The 19,812-nt window shown below is 43.5% G+C and overlaps 1 protein-coding gene across 2 annotated transcripts in view; it reads left to right on the top strand.

Moving 5' to 3' along the window:
* Positions 1–19,812, top strand: part of MTF1 (metal regulatory transcription factor 1) — a 42,960-nt gene that overhangs the window by 9,320 nt on the left and 13,828 nt on the right. For both annotated transcript variants that reach the window (XM_024738897.1, XM_024738896.1), the window contains exons 3-7: positions 8,218–8,456; positions 9,264–9,395; positions 11,744–11,817; positions 12,267–12,403; positions 15,720–15,797. In XM_024738897.1, the coding sequence (XP_024594665.1) occupies positions 8,218–8,456; positions 9,264–9,395; positions 11,744–11,817; positions 12,267–12,403; positions 15,720–15,797 (660 nt within the window). The remainder of the gene's footprint in view (positions 1–8,217; positions 8,457–9,263; positions 9,396–11,743; positions 11,818–12,266; positions 12,404–15,719; positions 15,798–19,812) is intronic.

Here is a 19,812-nt window from a genome sequence, read left to right as displayed (position 1 = left end):
ATGGAAGGAGGTATTCTGTTAAAGAAAAGGTTAAAATTGTCTTTGTTAGAAACCCTTTGGGAAGCATTTTCTCCTAAAACTGGGTTATAAATTGTGTTTGGGTTCCCTGGAACCCAGTGACCCCTAATTTGCTGAACTGTCATATTAATACAGCTATGGAATGTGACCCACCACTTAGAACCGTGTTTTGCAAGGGGAACATGTTGGTAGTCCCGCTGGAGGGGTTCTAGGTGCAGCCCTTGCCACAGGTAACCTTCCATGCTCATGCTCTGCTCCCTTGGACTTCTTGGCCTTCCATAGCAGCAGGCTCCCGAAAGTTACTTCCATGGTGGGCAGTTGGGGCATGAAGCAAAGCTGGGGGCTCTTTTTAAATATTATTCATAATTTTTTACAATTGAGATAAAATTGACATATAACATTATATAACATAATGATTCAGTAATTGTATATATTGCCAAATGATCACCACTGTAAGTCTAGTTATCATCCATCCCCACGCATAGTTACAATCTTTTTTTTTTTGCGGTACGCGGGCCCCTCACTGTTGTGGCCTCTCCCGTTGCGGAGCACAGGCTCCGGACGCGCAGGCTTAGCGGCCATGGCTCACGGGCCCAGCCGCTCCGCGGCATGTGGGATCTTCCCAGACCGGGGCACGAACCCGTGTCCCCTGCATCGGCAGGCGGACTCCCAACCACTGCACCACTAGGGAAGCCCTTTTTTTTCTCGTGATGAGAACTTTTAAGATCTACTCTCTCAGCAACTTTCAAATATACAATACAGTATTATTAACTATAGTTACCATGCTGTACATTACATTCCCATGACTGACTTACTTCATAAGCTGAGGACTCTTACAGCTAAAGAATGAGGATTCCTGTTATGCTGGCAGTGACAGTGGCAAGAGGATTCGATGGTTAGCATCCTGCTGAGTGCCTGCTGTGTACTAGGCACTGTGTTAGGGACTCTGATCGTTTGCTATTTTCATGACAATCTTATAAAATAGGTACTGTTAGCTCTCATTTTACAGATGAGAAAACGGAGGCTTAGAGACATACAACTGGCAAGTGGTAGAGTTGAGATTTGAACTGAGGACTTTGTGCTTTCCTATCATACACACCACCTTTGTGAAGACAGAGAGGAGAATCAGGCACTGAAACCCGTTAGCTATGAAAAGGGCTGAGAAATGAGGGGCAACAGGATGGCATTAGTTCTGTAAGGGTAAAGGATTTAGGTGTGGGAGCAGCTATGTAAATTCAGCTCTGAGATGGGCAGTGGAGGTCACTGCAGAGCTCTTCCATTCCTGCTTCGAGCTCTTTGGTTGCACATTATGGAGTGGGAGAAAGGAGATCACTGCCAGTGTGGAAACAGAGTTGGTACTGGGCAGAGGGATGGGAAGTCCCTAGTGATGGGAAGGAAAGGGCAGCTCCTACAGCTGTAACGGCCAAGCCAATCATTTATTTATAAGAATGTTCAGATGCTGGGTGCTCACAATCAGAGGCTCCCTTTCCTTATTGAGAATGGCGCTGTTAATGTGTGTAGGATCTAGTTCTCTCGGACTCATTTCTTTTTCCTCCAGCAGAAACCCAGCCTTTTTTCTCTTCTGAATTTTTTTAAGCTTTTGTCTCCTAGAGTTCCAGTGTTTTTCTCATTTTTGCCTATCTCATTCATCTTTCTCCTCCTCTGATCCTGTTAACAGGGCAGTCATCCTTGTTAAATACTTCTCTATTCTAGAACTACTCAGAACACTTTATGAATCAACATTAGTTCTCTGAAAGCTCATGCCTCCTGCCCATTCCTAGCATTAGACCTGGTCCGTCCTCAGTGAGCCCAAACTGTGCTGTCTCTGAGCTCCTTAACTTCGTAATCGACAGCCATTTAAGTGATGCAGTGCTCAAACTCTTTTGGAGAAACGTGTTTTCCAGTGGAATCTTTGGTGACATTATGTTCATATTACAGATACTTTAGTTAATTTCGATAGGCCAATTTATTATGTGTCACCTCTCCCTCAAGTTCTTTAAATTTAGCTTGGGTATCACCTCCTTCGAGAAGCTTTTCTTAGTCATCCCCAAGTTTAAGTTTTTTGTAGTTTTTTTTCCCTAAGTTTTTCTCTATATTCTAGTATCCATACAACTTCTCATACCATATTGTTCTTGTCTGTTTGAATTGCCTCTTGACTTTGAGCTCCTTGAGAGCAGGGGCCATTTTTTTCTCTATCCCTAGCACCTGGGAGGATATAATCCCTGGAACATAAGGTTTATCATGCATGTACGCATTCAAAAAAAAATAAATTGTATTTAAATGTACCAAATGTTGCAACACCTCCTCTGTGTAACGTGTTTTTTGCAACTTCCTCCTCTGATCCAGTTTGAGGAGGTTTAGTTTTCCCTTTTTGTGAAATGTGGTGCTGTTTAGAAACGATTCTGAAAGACACAGTATAGAGACTTCCATTTACTGCCTTCCTCCAGATGGGGTGGGGTTGTGCGTTTATTCAGCATACTGTTGGGGAGCATTTGCTTTGACGGTCATCTGTCCCCCCGTTAAATATAAATACCTTCCCCACTCTTCGTCCTCTCTCCTAACTTTCCCCTCTCTCTCCTCAGCCGTTCCGTGAAAGAGTAGGTACATTCATTGTCTCTAGCTCCTCGCTTTTCCCTGACTTTTCAGCCTGTTACGTCCTGGCTTCTGTTTCTACCCCTCCAGTGAAGCTAGTCTTGCTGGGGCAGTTCTGACCTTGTGAATTGGCTGAGTCCAAGAAATGCTCCCTCAGTCACCTCTGCTACATTTGACCTGGTTGACCATCCTCCTTGAAACTCTGTTGCTTTGTCACTTATAGTCCTTGCCACTACTTTCCTCAACACTAAGTCCTGTTGGTTTGGTTTTGTTTGTTCGTTTAGTCATCCATTCCTTCACTCAACAAATCTGAGTTACTTCTCCACAAGGCTAGTTCCTGAGGCTGTTGGCAGTGAACAAGACGGATGTGGTCCTTGCTCTCATGGAGCCTACAGTCCAGCTGGAGAGTAGCCGTTTATTCATTTAACTCCACAAATATCTACTTAGTGCCTCCTGCTTTCCAGCTACTGCTGTGCCTAGATTCCAAATAGATAATCATGTAAATTATCTACGTGCTTTAAAGAAATACAGGATGCTATGAGAACCTGTAATAAGGGTACCTCTTCTAGTTTGGGGAGGGGGTAGGGATCGGTCAGGGAAGAGGTCCTTGAGGAAGGAACACTTAATGGAAGCTTGAACTGGCCAAGTAAGAAAACCTAGATGGGAGCAGGGGTTGGTAGGGCTGGGAGACAGGGAGGGATAGTTAGTTGTGCTTGTTACTTACAAAGTTATCAATTGCTGTAGCGTCTTAAGAATGAAATTCTGCTCTTGTCATTCACTGTCGTCGTAAGCTCTACGATGGAGACATGCAGACTTCTTTATTGGTTCTCCTTCCTGGTCAGTGATCATTTTGAAATCTCTATCTTGCAGCACCAAAGAGGTTTGTTTTTAGTCTTGATGAAAAATCAGGACATGTGTGTGAGAGGATAATTAACCATGTACACTGAGTGGCATAGTTAAATATTATTAGAATTCAGAGAAGGGCACTGTCACATAGATATGGAGTGATAGTGGCGGGCATCAGAGGTAGTGAGGCTTGAATGGAAGAGAGAGACACAGAAAAGCAGAGAAGAAAGGAACCAGGCATTTCCAGTAGAGAGAAAAGAGAGAGAACAAAGGCACGCGAGTGGGAATTCAGTGTTGCAGTTAGGGAAGGGGTTACCGTCCCCTGTAGGCCTCAACAGAGCCTGCTTTTGGCCTGGTGACAGAAGAGGACCTGGAAGGACTTTGAGTACAAGGCTAGGGAATTGGGACTTAATCATTTGAGCAGAGAGGTGGTACATGTGGGACACTGTTTTCGAATAAATCTGGCAGTGATTGGCTTCAAAGCTAGGCACTGAGATATGAGAATGCCTGGTCAGTAGTTCAGTTCAGCAGATGTTTATGGAGCATGTCCTGTGTGGCATGGGGAAGGGAAAGGGATGAATGAGCGAGAGAGCACTTGCCTGGGGAACCTAAAGACATGTGCAAGATCCTATCGGTGGTTGGGCTTTTGAGAGAAGGACAAGGAGCCAGAGGCTAGATGGGCTTTTTTTTTTTTTTTAACATCTTTATTGGAGTATAATTGCTTTACAGTGGTGTGTTACTTTCTGCTTTATAACAAAGTGAATCAGCTATACACATACGTATATCCCGTATCTCCTCCCTCTTGCATCTCCCTCCCACCCTCCCTATCCCTCCCCTCTAGGTGGTCACAAAGCACCGAGCTGGTCTCCCTGTGCTATGCGGCTGCTTCCCACTAGCTATCTGTTTTACATTTGGTAGTGTATACATGTCCATGCCACTCTCTCACTTCGTCCCAGCTTACCCTTCCCGCTCCCGTGTCCTCAAGGCCATTCTCCACATCTGTATCTTTATTCCTCTCCTGCCCCTGTCTCTACAAATAACTCAATTTCGTTTCTTTTTATGGCTGAGTAATATTCCATTGTATATATGTGCCACATCTTCTTTATCCATGCATCTGTCGATGGACACTTAGGTTGCTTCCATGGCCTGGCTATTGTAAATAGAGCTGCAGTGGACATTGTGGTACAGGACTCTTTTTGAATTATGGTTTTCTCAGGGTACATGCCCAGTAGTGGGATTGCTGGGTCGTATGGTAGTTCTATTTTTAGTTTTTTAAGGAACCTCCATACCGTTCTCCATAGTGGCTGTATCAGTTTGCATTCCCACCAACTGTGCAAGAGGGTTCCCTTTTCTCCACACCCGGGAGATGGGCTTTTGAGAGAAGGACAAGGAGCCAGAGGGGAGATGGGCCCCTCCCTTCCCCACGCCCACAGGTTTTCAGGGTTTGGCAAACTGTGGTCCACAGGCCAAGTCCATACAGACGCCGGTTTTTGTAGAATGGTTTTCACATTTTTAAATTATTTTTAAAATCAAAAGAACATTATTTCATGATATATGAAAATGATATGAAATTCAGATTTCATTGCCCATAAATAAAGGTTTTTTGGTGCACAGCCTTGCTTGTCCATTTATATATTGTCTATGGTTACTGTCACATACAGCAGCAGAGTTGAGTGGCTGTGAGAGAGACCGCATGGCTCACAAGGCCCTTGAATCATACGCACCCTCACCTCAGATCCTCCTTCTCTGAAACTGAATGTCCTTCCCCCTACCTGAGGCTTTTCCCTCCACCCAGGCTTTTAAATATCCTTGTGGTCTTTATGTTCCTCCCAGATCCTCAGCTTCTTTTTTCCAGGACCTTTCTCCTTCCAGATAACGCTCAAGACCTATCTTACTTCAAACAGACAAACAACACTTTATCAACTCAGAAGTCCACTTGTGCTACTGCTCTCCATCTCCAGTCTCTATCCCTGCCTTTCCTTATTCACCTTCGTCCAGACTTCTGACCTCATCAGTCCATTAAAACTAGCCTTGCTGAGTCATTGGTGAACTCCTAGCTGCTGGATCCAGTAGTTTTCCCAGTCCTATCTTCCTTGTTTTCTCTGACATTTAACATTTCGATCATTCTCTTTTCCTTGAGACTCTTTATCTTCTGGCTTCTGTGACATCCGTCTCCTTTGCTTCTCTTCCTAATTCCCCAGCCCTGTCTCCCACTCATCCATCTCATCCATCAATGGCTTCTCTTCTTTGACCAGTTCCTTAAACACTGGTGACATTCAGGAGCCCGTCCTTTGTCCTCGTAGCCAAGATTTTACTGAGCATCTACTATATGTCAGTCCCTGTTACTGAAATACTTTACGCAGATTATTCCTAATTATTACAACAACCCCAAAAAGATCGATTTTGTTTCCTTGTTATAAACAGGAAATTGAGACTCAGCTTAAGTAATTTTCCAAAGGTTACACAGTAAGTGGCAGAGCTGGGGCTTGAACCAGCCTGCTTTAGTGTATAGTAAAGTCATCTATTATCTGTGTACCAGGGGCTCCTGCTGTAGACTTTCTTTTTAGCTTCCAGCCTATATGTCTGTCTACTAGACATTTCTACCTGGCAGCACCTCAAACCCAACTTATCGTCTCTCCCCAGCCCCCATCCAGTCCAAAATTGGTATGTGACCATCTCTTTGGTCATCCAGGCCCCAATCACGGGAGTTGATCTTGACTTTGCCTCTCCCCGACCACTGCCATGCACCCAGTTGTCACTACAGCCACTCATTTCTCCCCTTTTAATTTCTCTGCAATTCATCTCTCATGATGTCCACTGTCACTTCCCTAGTTCAGATTCTTCTCATCTCTATCTTGGACTATTGTCTCTCTTCTCTTAATCTCTACCCCTTTTTCTATTAGCCTTCCAGTCTGTCTTCCATAGCTTCCAGAATGATCTTTTCTAAACCCCACATCTGATTGTGTTGCGATATTGGTTAAAACCTACTGATGGCTCCCATTGTCCTATTCCTCTACTCCATAGCTTAACTAAGGAGGCTTCACCTTATTTTTCTGGATTCTTTTTCCAGTCTCTTACCTACTCAGGTGTGTTTGTGGTCCCCTGTACCGGCGTACTCATTTATCTCTCCAGTGTAGTTCTCAAGGTGTTACTTCTTTCTGGAATGCCCATCTCTTCCAGTTTGTCTGAGGAACACTTTTTCAGTTTAATCCCTAAAAAATGGACAAATAGGCAAACCAGAAAACACCCTCAGTTCAGAGAGAGTGCCTCAGCTTCTGAGCCTTCACCGTTTCCAGTCTTTCTTAGAGGGGTTAGGTTTCCCTTCTTCATGCTTCCCCAGCACCGCGGGTGTGTATCTGTTGTCCGACTCAGCACAGTGTATGATAATTTGTGCGCGTCTTCCTCATTAAAATGGTACTCTTTGAAGACAGAGCTTTATGTCTTGGTCGCCTTTTTATCTGTGGTATCTAGCTTGTTGCCTGGGACATAGTAGTTCATTAACTGTTGAATGAATACCAATAGTGTGGTGAGAGCTATGGACTGAAGCTTTAGAGAAAGATGAGGATTAAAGGATGAAGATGTTCGCTAAAGCTGAAGAATAGGCAGAACTAGCACCCTGATACGTATAGCATCAGATCAATGACAAAGTCTTTCCACAGATGCTTTATCTCATTTTGTTCTGCTCAGAAGCACCGTCAGACAGGCAGGGCAGGCATTCAGTTTTGCCTTTTAGAAATGAAGAATCTTTAGTTCAGAGACGTGAAAAGACCCACCCAAAGTCCTGAACCTAAGTGCCAGAATTCAGTCTTCTCCAGCCAAGGCTACGATGCTTCCTCTGAACCAGTGGCGAGATGGGGAAGGTTTGGGAGATGAGAGAGAAGTTTTGGGCTAAACCTACATTTAGAGGTTAAAGAAAAGGAGTGAGTGGCTCAGGGAAGACGATAAAGAGCCCCAGAGAATGACTGTGTGGTGAAAGACAAGTTTTCAGAAGGAGAAGGCATTGTTGATGAGATTTTTTTTTCAAATACTAAAGGAAAATTGGGAAGGAGGAAAGAGTTTTACCACCGGGAAGCTCAAGAGAATGGTTTCGTCCGGTGAAGCCCACCTGGCCAAGTGGTTCCACGGGCATTGAGGGAGGTGGAGGCACCTGTGGATAGCACCCTTTCCAGAAGGGTGTGATGGTGGGAAGGAGACCAATAGGCTGGAAGCTTGAGAAACGTGGTACTACCAAATACTCCCAGAAATTCATGGTACATTTTTTTCATTCTGTAGACCTGAAAATAATGCAGTGGAAATTATGCTAGTACAAAACTGTGCTAGTATACCTATGACTGAGTATATAAATTTCAGAGTGTTTTAAAGTCAATTTAACATTGGTCAATTCCAATCAAGATATAGTGCCAGAGGGCAGGATGTTCAATCAAGCCTTAAAGTCAAATTGTATTTTAATATGGGTAAGTGTAGTAGTATGTGCCCACCTATGGGAGTAGACTTTTACAAGTCCGAAAACACTGTTCTTATATTCTTTTAGAGTGTTTACCTACCTACGAGCTTGTCTCTTGGGCATTACTCGCATCATTTGTCGTCCGGGTGTAATTTGGTCAACGGGAAGATTTTCCCCACTTCTGTTAGAGGGTGTTTTCTGTGTTGATGATAAAAACCTGTGTGTTTCATCTGCATCTCCTGAGAGCCAAGCCCTGCGGGGAGTTAGGCCCTGAGCAGCTCTTTTGTCCCACTGACAAGGTGTCTTCTGTCTGCCAGGTAAAGCGGTACCAGTGCACCTTTGAGGGCTGTCCCCGCACCTACAGCACAGCAGGCAACCTGCGCACCCACCAGAAGACCCACCGGGGAGAGTACACCTTTGTCTGTAATCAGGAGGGCTGCGGCAAGGCCTTCCTCACCTCCTACAGTCTCAGGATCCACGTGCGGGTGCACACGAAGGAGAAGCCGTTTGAGTGCGACGTGCAGGGCTGTGAGAAGGCGTTCAACACGCTATACAGGTCAGCCCATTCCTCCCTCCCTGCACCACCAGCCTCTGACCCCAGCTCTGACTGCAGAGCTCTCCCTGTACAGTACAGACGTTCACTTTCAGGGCTTTAAAGAGGACAGGAATGCTCAACTGTTGACAGTTCATTAGAGGAACTTGTAACTTAAAGATTGACACATACTGGGTTGGTTAAAAATCAGAGTCCATTTGTGTCCAGATTCATATCTCCTGGAATGCCATCCTGGCCTCAGGATTTTAGTATTTAGCATAGAATAATATCTCCTGTTGGCTCAGGAGCTTGGAACCAAGGTTTCTTTCACTTCCTTCCCTGCCTCACCTTAAAGATTAACTTTTTCTACCCCCAAGAAATGGGGAGTGGTCCACTCAGCCATTTCCCTTTTCCACCGTTTGTGTCAAGAGACTTATATTAGTGTTCAACATTGCGTATAAAATAGCACACATGATAAATACTAGCTGACACTTAAAAAGCACCCATTGTGTGCTAGGAAGTGTCCTGAGTGCTGGCCCTCACAGCCACTGCTCAGGAAATGGAAGCACGGAGAGGTTTTGTAACTGGCTCAAGGTCCCCCTTCTGGTAGAGGAGAACAGAATTTGAGTCCCAGGCAGCCTGGCTCCAGGGTCACACTCACACCACTACGCCATATACTTCTCTGAATTTCTCTTTGAGCACAAAATGTTGGATACTAATGTATTATGGCTATAGAATTCTTATGCACTTGACCCTGATGCACATTAAGCTGACGTGGGAAGGCTCTGTAGTACATTATGACAAAGGGGATTTCTCTGGGATACCTTGCAGGCTGAAAGCACATCAGAGGCTTCACACAGGGAAGACGTTTAACTGTGAATCTGAAGGCTGCAGCAAGTACTTCACCACGCTCAGTGATCTGAGGAAGCACATTCGAACCCATACAGGAGAAAAGCCATTTCGGTGGGTCTTGCTGTTTTCTATTTGTCACTGACGAGGTTTCAGCTGAGTGTTTTGATGTCCTCTAAAATTTGTCAAAGTGGAAAGGAAATTCCCTTCGCTGGTTCTTTGGGCAGTGTTTGCTTTCCCCAGGATAGTTGTAACCAACTACTGCAGACTGGAGGAGTGGCGATGGATTCCAAGAGCATCCCTACCTACTCTGCGGGTGGTGGCCTCTCTGCCTCATTCTTTCCCTTTCTTTTCTTCCTTTTTTTAAAAAATAAATGTATTTATTTTATTTATTTACTTTTTATTTTTGGCTGCATTGGGTCTTTGTTACTGCACACGGGCTTTCTCTAGTTGCGCTGCGCGGGCTTCTCATTGTGGTGGCTTCTCTTGTTGCAGAGCACGTGGGCTTCAATAACTGTGGCACGCAGGTGCAGTAGTTGTGGCTCGCCGGCCCTAGAGCACAGGCTCAGTAGTTTTGGCGCATGGGCTTAGTTGCTCCGCAGCATGTGGGATCTTCCCGGACCAGGGCTCGAACCCATGTCCCCTGCATCAGCAGGTGGATTCTTAAGCACTGTGCCACCAGGGGAGCCTCCCCACCCCTTTATTTTCAAGAAACGTTTGTTGAAACTCACTTACGTGGTGGGTACTTTTATCAGTGCTAGAGAAATACTAAGATACCAGCTCTCCTTTTGAGAAAAGAATCACAAGTAACCAGACAGTATCTGAGACTTGAGATGCTGAAAGAGCTTTGAGCACAGAGGCAGGGATACGTACCTAAGAAGAGGTGAGGAGGGAAGGGGGAAATGAGGGGAAATGAGGGGTAGGGATGCTTAGGCTACTGGTTCAGGTATTTTTTTCTTTTATCACTTGTTCGGTTGTTGCTTTGTAATATGTCATGTGTACATACAAACATATAGGAAAATCCATTTTTATCTGTTATATATATATATATATATATATATGGACACACACATGTATATTTAATTGATGCATGTATAAATATAAGGTTGAAGGAAGGAGTTGTATCATCTACTTTCTCCTCTGCTCATAGCATTTAGCGTGGTTCTGGGCATTCAGCAGGGATTGAAGAACAACTTTGGGATGATTATATGACATTTTTAACAAGGTAATCAGTTTGTAAGGATTTCCCCCTAAATGTAATATAGATATGTTACTGAAAATGGCCCATAAACAGTGTCTTTGATTTGACAGGAGGGATTGCTCTTACGTGCATGGCATTAAATATGCTACCTTTCTGTTCTCAAATCACTCATCTCATTAGGATACCTAGAAATTGAAACGTCTTCAGGGACAGTCAACTCTTAAACACCAATTAAATGGAAATGTGTTTCAAAAATTACAGATGCATTCCTGAGTCATGGCCCCTCTAAAAGCCAGAGTATTTAGATTCTAGTTGGTTACTCTCCAGCTGCTGTGAAGCTTGGGTTACTTTTTTCCCCGTAGGGCTGTCAAGGGGACTCTGATTTCTATTCAGTCACACGCATTCTTGTCATGATTAAAACTGCTAATTTTTCTTGAATGCTAGATGGGGCTTTAGACACAATGATTTTATGTACTTAAAAAGTAAAATGCTTTAGAGAAGCTTTCTATTTAAAGAAATAAAATATGTTGGCTTATAAGAAAATGCATTCATTTTCATGTAAATAGTTACTGAATGCCTGCTATGTGCAAGACTACAGCAGATGTAAAGAACTACATGGACCCTTCCCTCAAAAGAATTATAATCTAGGAGAACAGATAACAAATGTATACATGTAGAGCTAAAATAAGATTGGGAATGACAGGTGCCATAAAAGCAGCATATAGAAAAATGCCCTAGGAGTTCTAAGGAGGGAAATATTACCTCTAGCTTTGGTTATCAAGAAAGTAAAAGAGAGAAGCTCTCTGAAGATTATAGATAATTACATTACAGCCAGTATGTTCTGACTGATTTTGTTCTAGTGTTGTATTTCAGTCCCCATGCCCATGTGAGAGCCTCTGTACCCACCACTGATGTTCCTTATATTCCATTTGCAGTAGATTTTCCATATGTGTTCTCATTGTCAATAGAATTCTGTTGTGTAATTCATCAGAAGGCTTGTATTGTTAGGGCTCTCAACATGTGCCTTACTTGTAGGACAAGAAATACTTATCCTGGGCGTACCTCTCCCTCTGATCCGAGATTTGTCACCTTACTTTTCCAGGGACCTGTCATCATTCCCATCTGTAAAACCAGTTTCATTGAGCTGATCTTAGTGTTCTGAGCAGTTGTTTTAATGTAAGTTTGTATTTACAAGAGATATTGAAGGTAAAGGTCTATTAGCTAATGACTGCTATCCTCTCTGCTTAAACAACTTACTTAGGTGTGATCATGATGGCTGTGGAAAAGCATTTGCAGCAAGCCACCACCTTAAAACTCACGTCCGTACACATACTGGTGAGTTTAGGCTAATTTTTATTTTTTAACCTTCATTGAGTCAGTAAATATCTGTACTTCCATTGAGACCTGTAGAGCTTTGTGGAGAGAGCAAGCCTCATCATTTGGCCTTCACCTATAATGTTTGAGTTTCTTTCAGAGGTTAAAAAGGATCTAAAGATTGGACTCAGGGGTCCAACCTTAAGAAATAAAACCAATGCAGAGATTCTCAGAAAAGAATCTGGGGGGAAAAAAAACTAATCTTCTCTTTTAACTTCCCAGGAGCAGGCCATTCTCAGTGCTTTGCTCTACATTAAATTTTAGGACTGGAATGATTAACTTGTAATTTATCCAACTTATTACTTGAACCCTTATTAGAATATTTACTTCCCTCTGTTAGGGGAAAGTACATGTCTTAATCCAGTGAAATGATTTTATGGTAAAAGTAATACGTCTTGTCATTCTTGCAGGTGAAAGACCCTTTTTCTGCCCCAGCAATGGCTGTGAGAAAACATTCAGCACTCAGTACAGTCTCAAAAGTCACATGAAAGGTCACGACAACAAAGGAAATTCCTACAGTGCACTTCTAAGTCACCGTGGATCCGAGGTGTGCAATGTTTTGTCTCTCGTTTTGATCTGGGCACCATAGAACAGCAACCGTTGTTTGCATATCAGAATAAAAGGTTAAAATGCCTTCTCTCTAAATCTGTTAGTGAGAGAGAAGAAATCAGTGTCGAGATCTTATGTCTTTGTGATGAGGTGGTGGAAGCCAGAAATTTCACCAGGCTCCCTGTGCTTCAGCCCCTGATTCAGCTCCACCTCCCCTCCGTCAGGTATGGTGGAAGAGATGTCTTGGACCCAGAGGTCTCCGAATGGCTTCCAAAGTGTCAGCCAGGTGCTCTCAAAGGGTGTTATTTTCCCATTCATGTCTATAAAATGGTACATCTGCACTTGAGTTTGGGACATGAGTTAATGATTTGCTTCACACATTCATTAATCCATCATTGGAGAACCAGGCGGAGTCTGGGGGGTCCCCTGCCCTTTTGAATTGTCTGCAGACCGAAAGGTTTGAGAGCCACCGCCTTAAGGCACTGAACCACAGAACAAGACTCTGCAGAGTTTTAGGTGGTTTTGTCTGTTCTTTACCAAGCCCTTCCACCACATTTCCCTCTCCTCTACAGCTTCTTTTCAGAGAGGTCCTGGGATAACTTTACTGTTATTACTTCTGATATGGTATTGGGTAACTTACCTTATGTCTTTTGAACCCAGGAACTGAGAACTGTTATTATTTTGCTATTTCATAGATAAACTGAAGCACACTGACCCTCTTTTGAATAATGCGGTTCTTAAAGTATGTAATACAGTTAAAGTATGTAATACAGTTTTGATTTGGGGAAAGGCAGCATAATTTAATTCTGTGGTTTCTAATATTTAAAGAACAAAGGATCCCTTTATAAGGACTGTGATTTGAATGTGTTTTATTAGTAATAACTCCCCCTATGTTTTATTAGTAACAATAACTAATATTTACTGAATTTTTACTATATACCAAGCACTGTGCTGTTTTTATGGGAATTATCTCACTCACAAGAGGCCAGTATTGTTACTATTCCCATATCACTGATAAAGAAACCTGAGGCAAGGAGAAAAATTAAATAACTTGTCTAAATATCCAAAGCTTGTAATTAGTTCCCTTTAGGCAGGCAGGCTGATTCCAGAGCCTGGTTCTTGACCCCTATGTCGTAAGAGGCAAAACAGCACTGGTTGGGCTTCCCTGGTGGTGCAGTGGTTGAGAGTCCGCCTGCCGACGCAGGGGACACGGGTTCGTGCCCCGGTCCGGGAGGATCCCACATGCCGCGGAGCGGCTGGGCCCGTGAGCCATGGCCGCTGAGCCTGCGCGTCCGGAGCCTGTGCTCCGCAACGGGAGAGGCCACAACAGTGAGAGGCCAGCGTACAACAAAAAAACAAACAAACAAAAAAAACCCCAGCACTGGTTGCGAAGAGTGTGAACTCACATCCAGGCTCCACAACTAGTCACATGACCTTAGGCAAATGACTTCTTTGCGCCTCAGTCTCTTCCTCTGTAAAACCAGATGAAAATACTAAGATTTGAGAGTCTTTGTGTACAAAGCTGCATTTATGCAGTCATGATCAATTTTCTCGTTTTTGTAACAATCTGAGGACAGTTTCTTGCCACAGTCTCTATGCATTGGAGGACCCTAGGGCACATCGCCCAGACCTCACCTACTCTGGATGGCTGTTCGCTCCCCAGGGGAGGGAATCTCCTCTAGTCTCAGTCTTTCAATGTCATCGAGATTGCCTTTGAGTCCTAAGTTTGTATCTCTAGCCCAGATTAACCTTCCACTTGATGTCTCCACCCAGCTGTCACCTAGGTTTCCCAGTCTTGACATGTCCCATGTCAAGCCTTCCTCCTGTAGTCTACCCCATCTTAGTAAATGGCACCTCTGTTTTTCTAGTGGAGCAGGCCAAAAATCTTAGAGTCATTCTTGACTCCTTTTCTTCCCTCATACCCCCTACCCACCAGCAAAGTCTATCAACCCTACCTTGAGAATATATCTAGAATCTGATGTGATTACTTCATTCAAACCACTGTCATTTTTTGGCCTGATTGTTGCAGTCACCTGCTAAGTGGTTTTCTTAGCACGTTTCCCACTCTTCTCCCCACTGCTACTCTGTCCATGTCTGTCCTCTGCTCGTAACCCTTCAGTAGCTTCTTGTATCACTTAAAGTAAAAGAATCTTTACAGTGGTCCAGAAGGCCCTAGACACTCTGTCCTGGTCACTTCTCTCACCTCATTTACATCACTTCCTTTCACTTTAGCCATACCGTCCACCTTGTGGTTCCTTGAACAAGGGAAGCCCACTCTTGCCTCCAAGCCTTTGTACTTGCTATACTCTGTGTGAAACACTTCTCCCACGTATGTGCATGGCCCATGCCCTCTTTCCTTCAGTATCTGATCAAAGGCCACCTTATCTATGAGGCCTTCCCTAATCTAATAAAAGGGCAGCTCTTGACCCTGGCCTTCCCTACTCCGCTTACCCTCCGTAGCACGTATCATCATCTTGTGTACTGTATATGTATTTGGTTTTTTTGTCTGTACCCCCTCCCCACACTAGAATGTAAGCTCTCTGGTGGCGGGGACTTTGTTTTCTTTATTATTGTATCCCTGGGCCTGGAACAGTGCCTAATACATAGTAGATGCTCAGTGAGTATTTGTTGAATGCACGCGTGGATGGGAACAGCTGATCCACGAGGTAAAGCAGGGTTACCACATGAAGTATGTGAATTCCAACTGTCTAGGAATCCAGAATTCAGAGTTAGCCCAGACAGCCATATATGAATAATAACCCCTCAGTACCACTCTGAGTAAGGGTCCCCGAGATGCCCATGTTGGGGACACAGTGATGTAATGGAAGGAAGATGGACTTTCAGTCAGAAGCACTGGGTTTGTGTTATGCTAATTAGCTGTGTGATTTTGGACAGTTCACTGCTAGTCTTAGCATTAATTTTCTCATACTTAAAATGGGAATGTGAAGTAATACTTCGAAGGTTTATATGAATAGTAAATGAGGTCATGTGAAGTTGCTTTATCAGTGGTAGGACCAATTATACAAATACTATCCATTTCATGTTATTATAGCTTTTGTTACTCTGGAGCCTGAGTCATGAGATAATTCTTAAACTCTATTAACTATCTTTAAGAGTGTAAGAGATTTCTTCTTAAGAATATCAGGATTTTAAAAATGGAAATAATTCACATAGCCCTTGCTTTGAATGGTTTTTTACTCTCTAGACATTTGGAACCTTAGGGACACTCTAATCAAGTGTTTTATTACCTGATAGGCTACTATAAATCCTGATTTTTTTTGTTACTTAATTAGATTTTTTTTTTTCTTTCACAGGATACAAATCACTCACTTTGTCTGAGGAATTTAAGCCTTCTGTCCACAGATTCCGAATTTCAAGAAAATTCCAATACAGTAAGTGTACCTGTGATTATGGGTGCCATTAAAATAAGTGCAAGAATTGAGCCCTCCCTTTGGTGGGAAAATTGAGGAGGGCCAGTCTTTGAAGTCTTTCAGATTGAGTTGTGTTCAGTTACTAACCATTCAGGGTGTTTTGCTCTTGTTTCCTGGTAGGAGCTCTCATTGGAGAGGTTGTTCTCTCTGACGTGTAGTGCCTTTTGACCTAGATCACTCACTTGATAACCTCCTGCCCCAGAAAATGTCTGTCTTTATTCATCTAGCAAATATTTCTTGAGTGGCTACTCCGTCGGGCAGAGTGCTGGTGCTGAGCTTGTGGTGGTGGTGAAGTAGCTGTGGTCTGTCCTTGAGGAGCTTAAAATTCATCCACTGTAAGGGGGAGCCAGGATTCCGTTTCCAGACTTTTCTCAAGCCCTGCCAGTCTGACCGAAGTCAGTTTTTTCCTTTCTTTGAGCTCACTGCACGGGGGTTCTGCGGAGGACCTCCTCTACAGGCCCTCTGCTAGGGGACCACACCAGTGTTTCTTGATCTGCCTGCTTCGGTTCCCTCTGCCATTGCCATGACTCCACGATGTATCTTGCAAACTGCCGCATCAGTCCTGAGCTTATGCTCCTTCAAGAGGATCTGTGAGCTTTACTGGGTCACCGACACTGGTGGTTAAGTGTGCATTTTTTGTTGTTTCTCTCTGGTAAGTAAATATAGCTTAGGTCAGATTTTCTGTGAGTATATGCACAATAAATAAGGAGGAATCCATGTGATAGGAAGGATTTGAACAGAGACTGAGTGACTCAGGAATGCTGTGAAAAAGTATTTCTCAAATTGTGAATGATGGAGTCCTCTGCGCCTCTTCTGCGACGTAGGTTCTTGGGCCTCTCCCAAACCAACTGAGTATCCTCTGGAAGGGGCACCCGACACTGCAATTTTATATTAGCACACCAAGGCCTGGGTTCTCCCGGTAATGACAGAACTGCTCTTATCAGACCTGCCCTCCCACAGAAAACAACTGTACATGCTGGACAAAATATAAAAACAACTACTTGAAGGCACCAGAGAGCAACCCAAACAGGCAGAGGTAACGCTTGGAAGAAGGGGCCACTGGCAAGACAGCAAAGGCACTGGATGGGTCTTCAGGCTTTATGGTTTATCCATCTCAGGGCAAGTCCTGGTTGATACCAAGCAAGATGGCCCAGGCTCAGTAAACACTCCCTCTTACTGGCTTGACTAACCAGAGGACAGAGTTCAGGGCTACCACAGCACCTGGAAAGTCGGGGGGTTGGCCTGGAAAGGAGAGAGCCACAACGGGGGGCGTCCTGAGTTCTGTGTATAAGCTGTGTCCAAATCTCTAGTTGACCCCTGAACTGTGGGTGTGTGGGGCAGACACTTAAGCAGCCCAGCTGAGGCTAAAGAGCTGGACAAAGATTACAGCTGCCATCCACTGCAGGGAAGACAGAGCTTGGAGTTGGAGCATAGCCAAGTCACCGGAATGTTAAAGCAAACACCAAATACTCTTCCAAGAAGTATAACAGAATCCTTAGTCTCTACAACATATCATTTGCAGTGTCCAGGGTTATGCAAAATTTGTGAACATAAGAAGACACGGGAAGGGACTTCCCTGGTGGTCCAGTGGCTAAGACTCCACCCTCCCAGTGCAGGGGGCCCAGGTTCGATCCCTGGTCAGGGAACTAAATCCCACATGCCACAGCGAAGATCCCACGTGCTGCAACTAAGACCTGGTGCAGCCAAATAAATAAATAAATACTAAAAAAAAAAAAAAAAAAGACATGGGAAAACATTACCCCCACTCCAGAGAAAAGGTAATCTGACCCCAAGATGAGCTAGAAATTAGTAAAGCAATTATACCCCAATAAAGATGTTTAAAAAAAAAAAAAAAGACATGGGAAAACATTACCCCCACTCCAGAGAAAAGGTAATCTATGGAGACTGACCCCAAGATGAGCTAGAAATTAGAATTAGTGGGCAGACATTTCTAAGTAGCTCTTAAACACTCAAGCACATAAAGGAATATGCCTGTAATGATTTAATAAATAGGAAATCTCAGCAGAGAAATAGAAACTATAAAAAAAAAATATGTTCCAAATGGAAATTCTGGAACTGAAAATATATTGAAATTTTAAAATTCACCGGATGGACTCAACAGCAGGTTGGAAATGACAGAAGAAAGAATCAGTTAAGTTGAAGAGAGATCAGTAGAAATTAGCCAATCTGAAGAACAAAGAAAAACGTTAAAGGAGCACTTCATATGATTGTTTGACATATTCACATTTCAGAGCTAATGCTCTAAATGAAACTGATGCACTGTGTGGCCAGGATTGCCCTCTAAGCCACACAACCTAAAATTTCTGGGTATAATATCTCCTTAATTTCAAGAGATCATATGAAATGGTTTAGGCATCCACTCCCTGGCTGGGGCTGTGACATATGACTGAGGAGCTTTCTGAAGCCCTGGGGTCACCAGGTGAGGAATCATATGAGGGGACATTGAGTACTTGTTTAAAAAAAAAAAAAAAGGAAAGCTTTTTCTGCCATAATTTACAGCAGCAAGAGAGAGGCCTGCTCTTCTCCCTTGGAATCAAATTATATGTTGTCTCCTTGTCACCCAGCATTTATCCCAGAATTGGAAATAGGCTCATTTTTAGTCTTTCAACTAAGACCACAGTTCCTTGAAGTAATAGGATTAATTTTGCTCTGCTTGCTTAAAAAAAAAAAAAAAGATGATGAATTGTTAAAATCAAATGATATATTTTTATGAGATCATCATTTTACAGCTTCCTGGGCAGCCACGTGCTTGTGTCCTAGGAGTGAACTTGGGCTGAAGTGCTGGGGAGCGGCCCATCCTGTTCTCAGACGGCTCAGTGTTCTTGTGTCTCTTTGCTCCAGGCCCCAGAGGCTTAGCCTGTTCTGTCTCCTCTACTTTGGGGGGCAGTTCCCACTCTGCCCCCGGGGTTGTTGCCCTAAAGCCTGGTAGTGGCTGAGTCACAGTCCCCTCAGCACCTTCCTTTTTTCCTTTAAGTAAGAAAAACTTTTTATTGAGGTATAATATACATGCTGAAAAGTACACCTATCAGGTACACCTTGATGAATCATCACAGTTCATCATATCCAGGTAACCAGCACCCAAATCAAGAAACAGAACATTCCCAGCACCCCAGAAGACCCCCCTCAGTCCCCCTAACAGCCATTACCTCTCCCTAAGGATAACGACTGTCATACCTCTCACAACCTAAGATGAGTTTGCTCTGTTTTTGTGATTTGTGTAATCAGAGTCATGTGGTATATACTCGTTTGTGCTGGCTTCTTTCTTGCAACGTTTTGTTTGAGAAATTAATCCACGTTGTTGCGTTTAGTAGTAGATCATTCATTCTCATTGTTGAACAGTATTACACGAAATGAATATAATAGGGCTCGTTCGGTCGACTGCCCTTGGGCATTTGGATAGTTTCTAGTTTGGAGCCACTGAGAGTGCTGCTGTAAACATTCTTGCGCATAATCTTTTGAAGTCACACGGACTCATTCCTTTTTTTAACAGTGTTGTTCCTGATAATGATTCGTAAACAGGTAGAACAAAAAAAACAACCGTAAAGGAGTTGCAAAGCTGTAATTATAGCTTAGTGGTAGTCATTAGCTCACCATTTTTCAAAGTGGGTGGCACATCTTTATTGGGTTATAAAATAGTGGCTTATAATCAACACTTTAAGGACATCAGTAGAATAGAAAATATCAGAAGACATTGCACGTAGTAAGGATAGGATCTGTTTCACAGGGTTTTGTTTCAGTCGTACTATATATAATATATTTCCTACTTTGTGTCATGATGAAAAGTTTGAAGGCACTGTTTTGGCCTGTGATTCTTAACTCCCTCTGGACTAGAAGCTGGAAGCCTTACATAGGTTTCTGCCTTCAGCTTCTACCATGCTGGCCATCAGCTTCACTGAACTGCCCCTCTCATTCTGCCAGTTGTGGAGTCATGGTGGAATAATTGGACCCTCTCGGC

This window comes from Neophocaena asiaeorientalis, unplaced genomic scaffold (assembly GCF_003031525.2).
Source record: "Neophocaena asiaeorientalis asiaeorientalis breed wild unplaced genomic scaffold, Neophocaena_asiaeorientalis_V1.1 scaffold106, whole genome shotgun sequence".
Lineage (NCBI taxonomy): Eukaryota > Metazoa > Chordata > Mammalia > Artiodactyla > Phocoenidae > Neophocaena > Neophocaena asiaeorientalis.
This window is presented reverse-complemented; position numbering and strand designations above follow the sequence as displayed.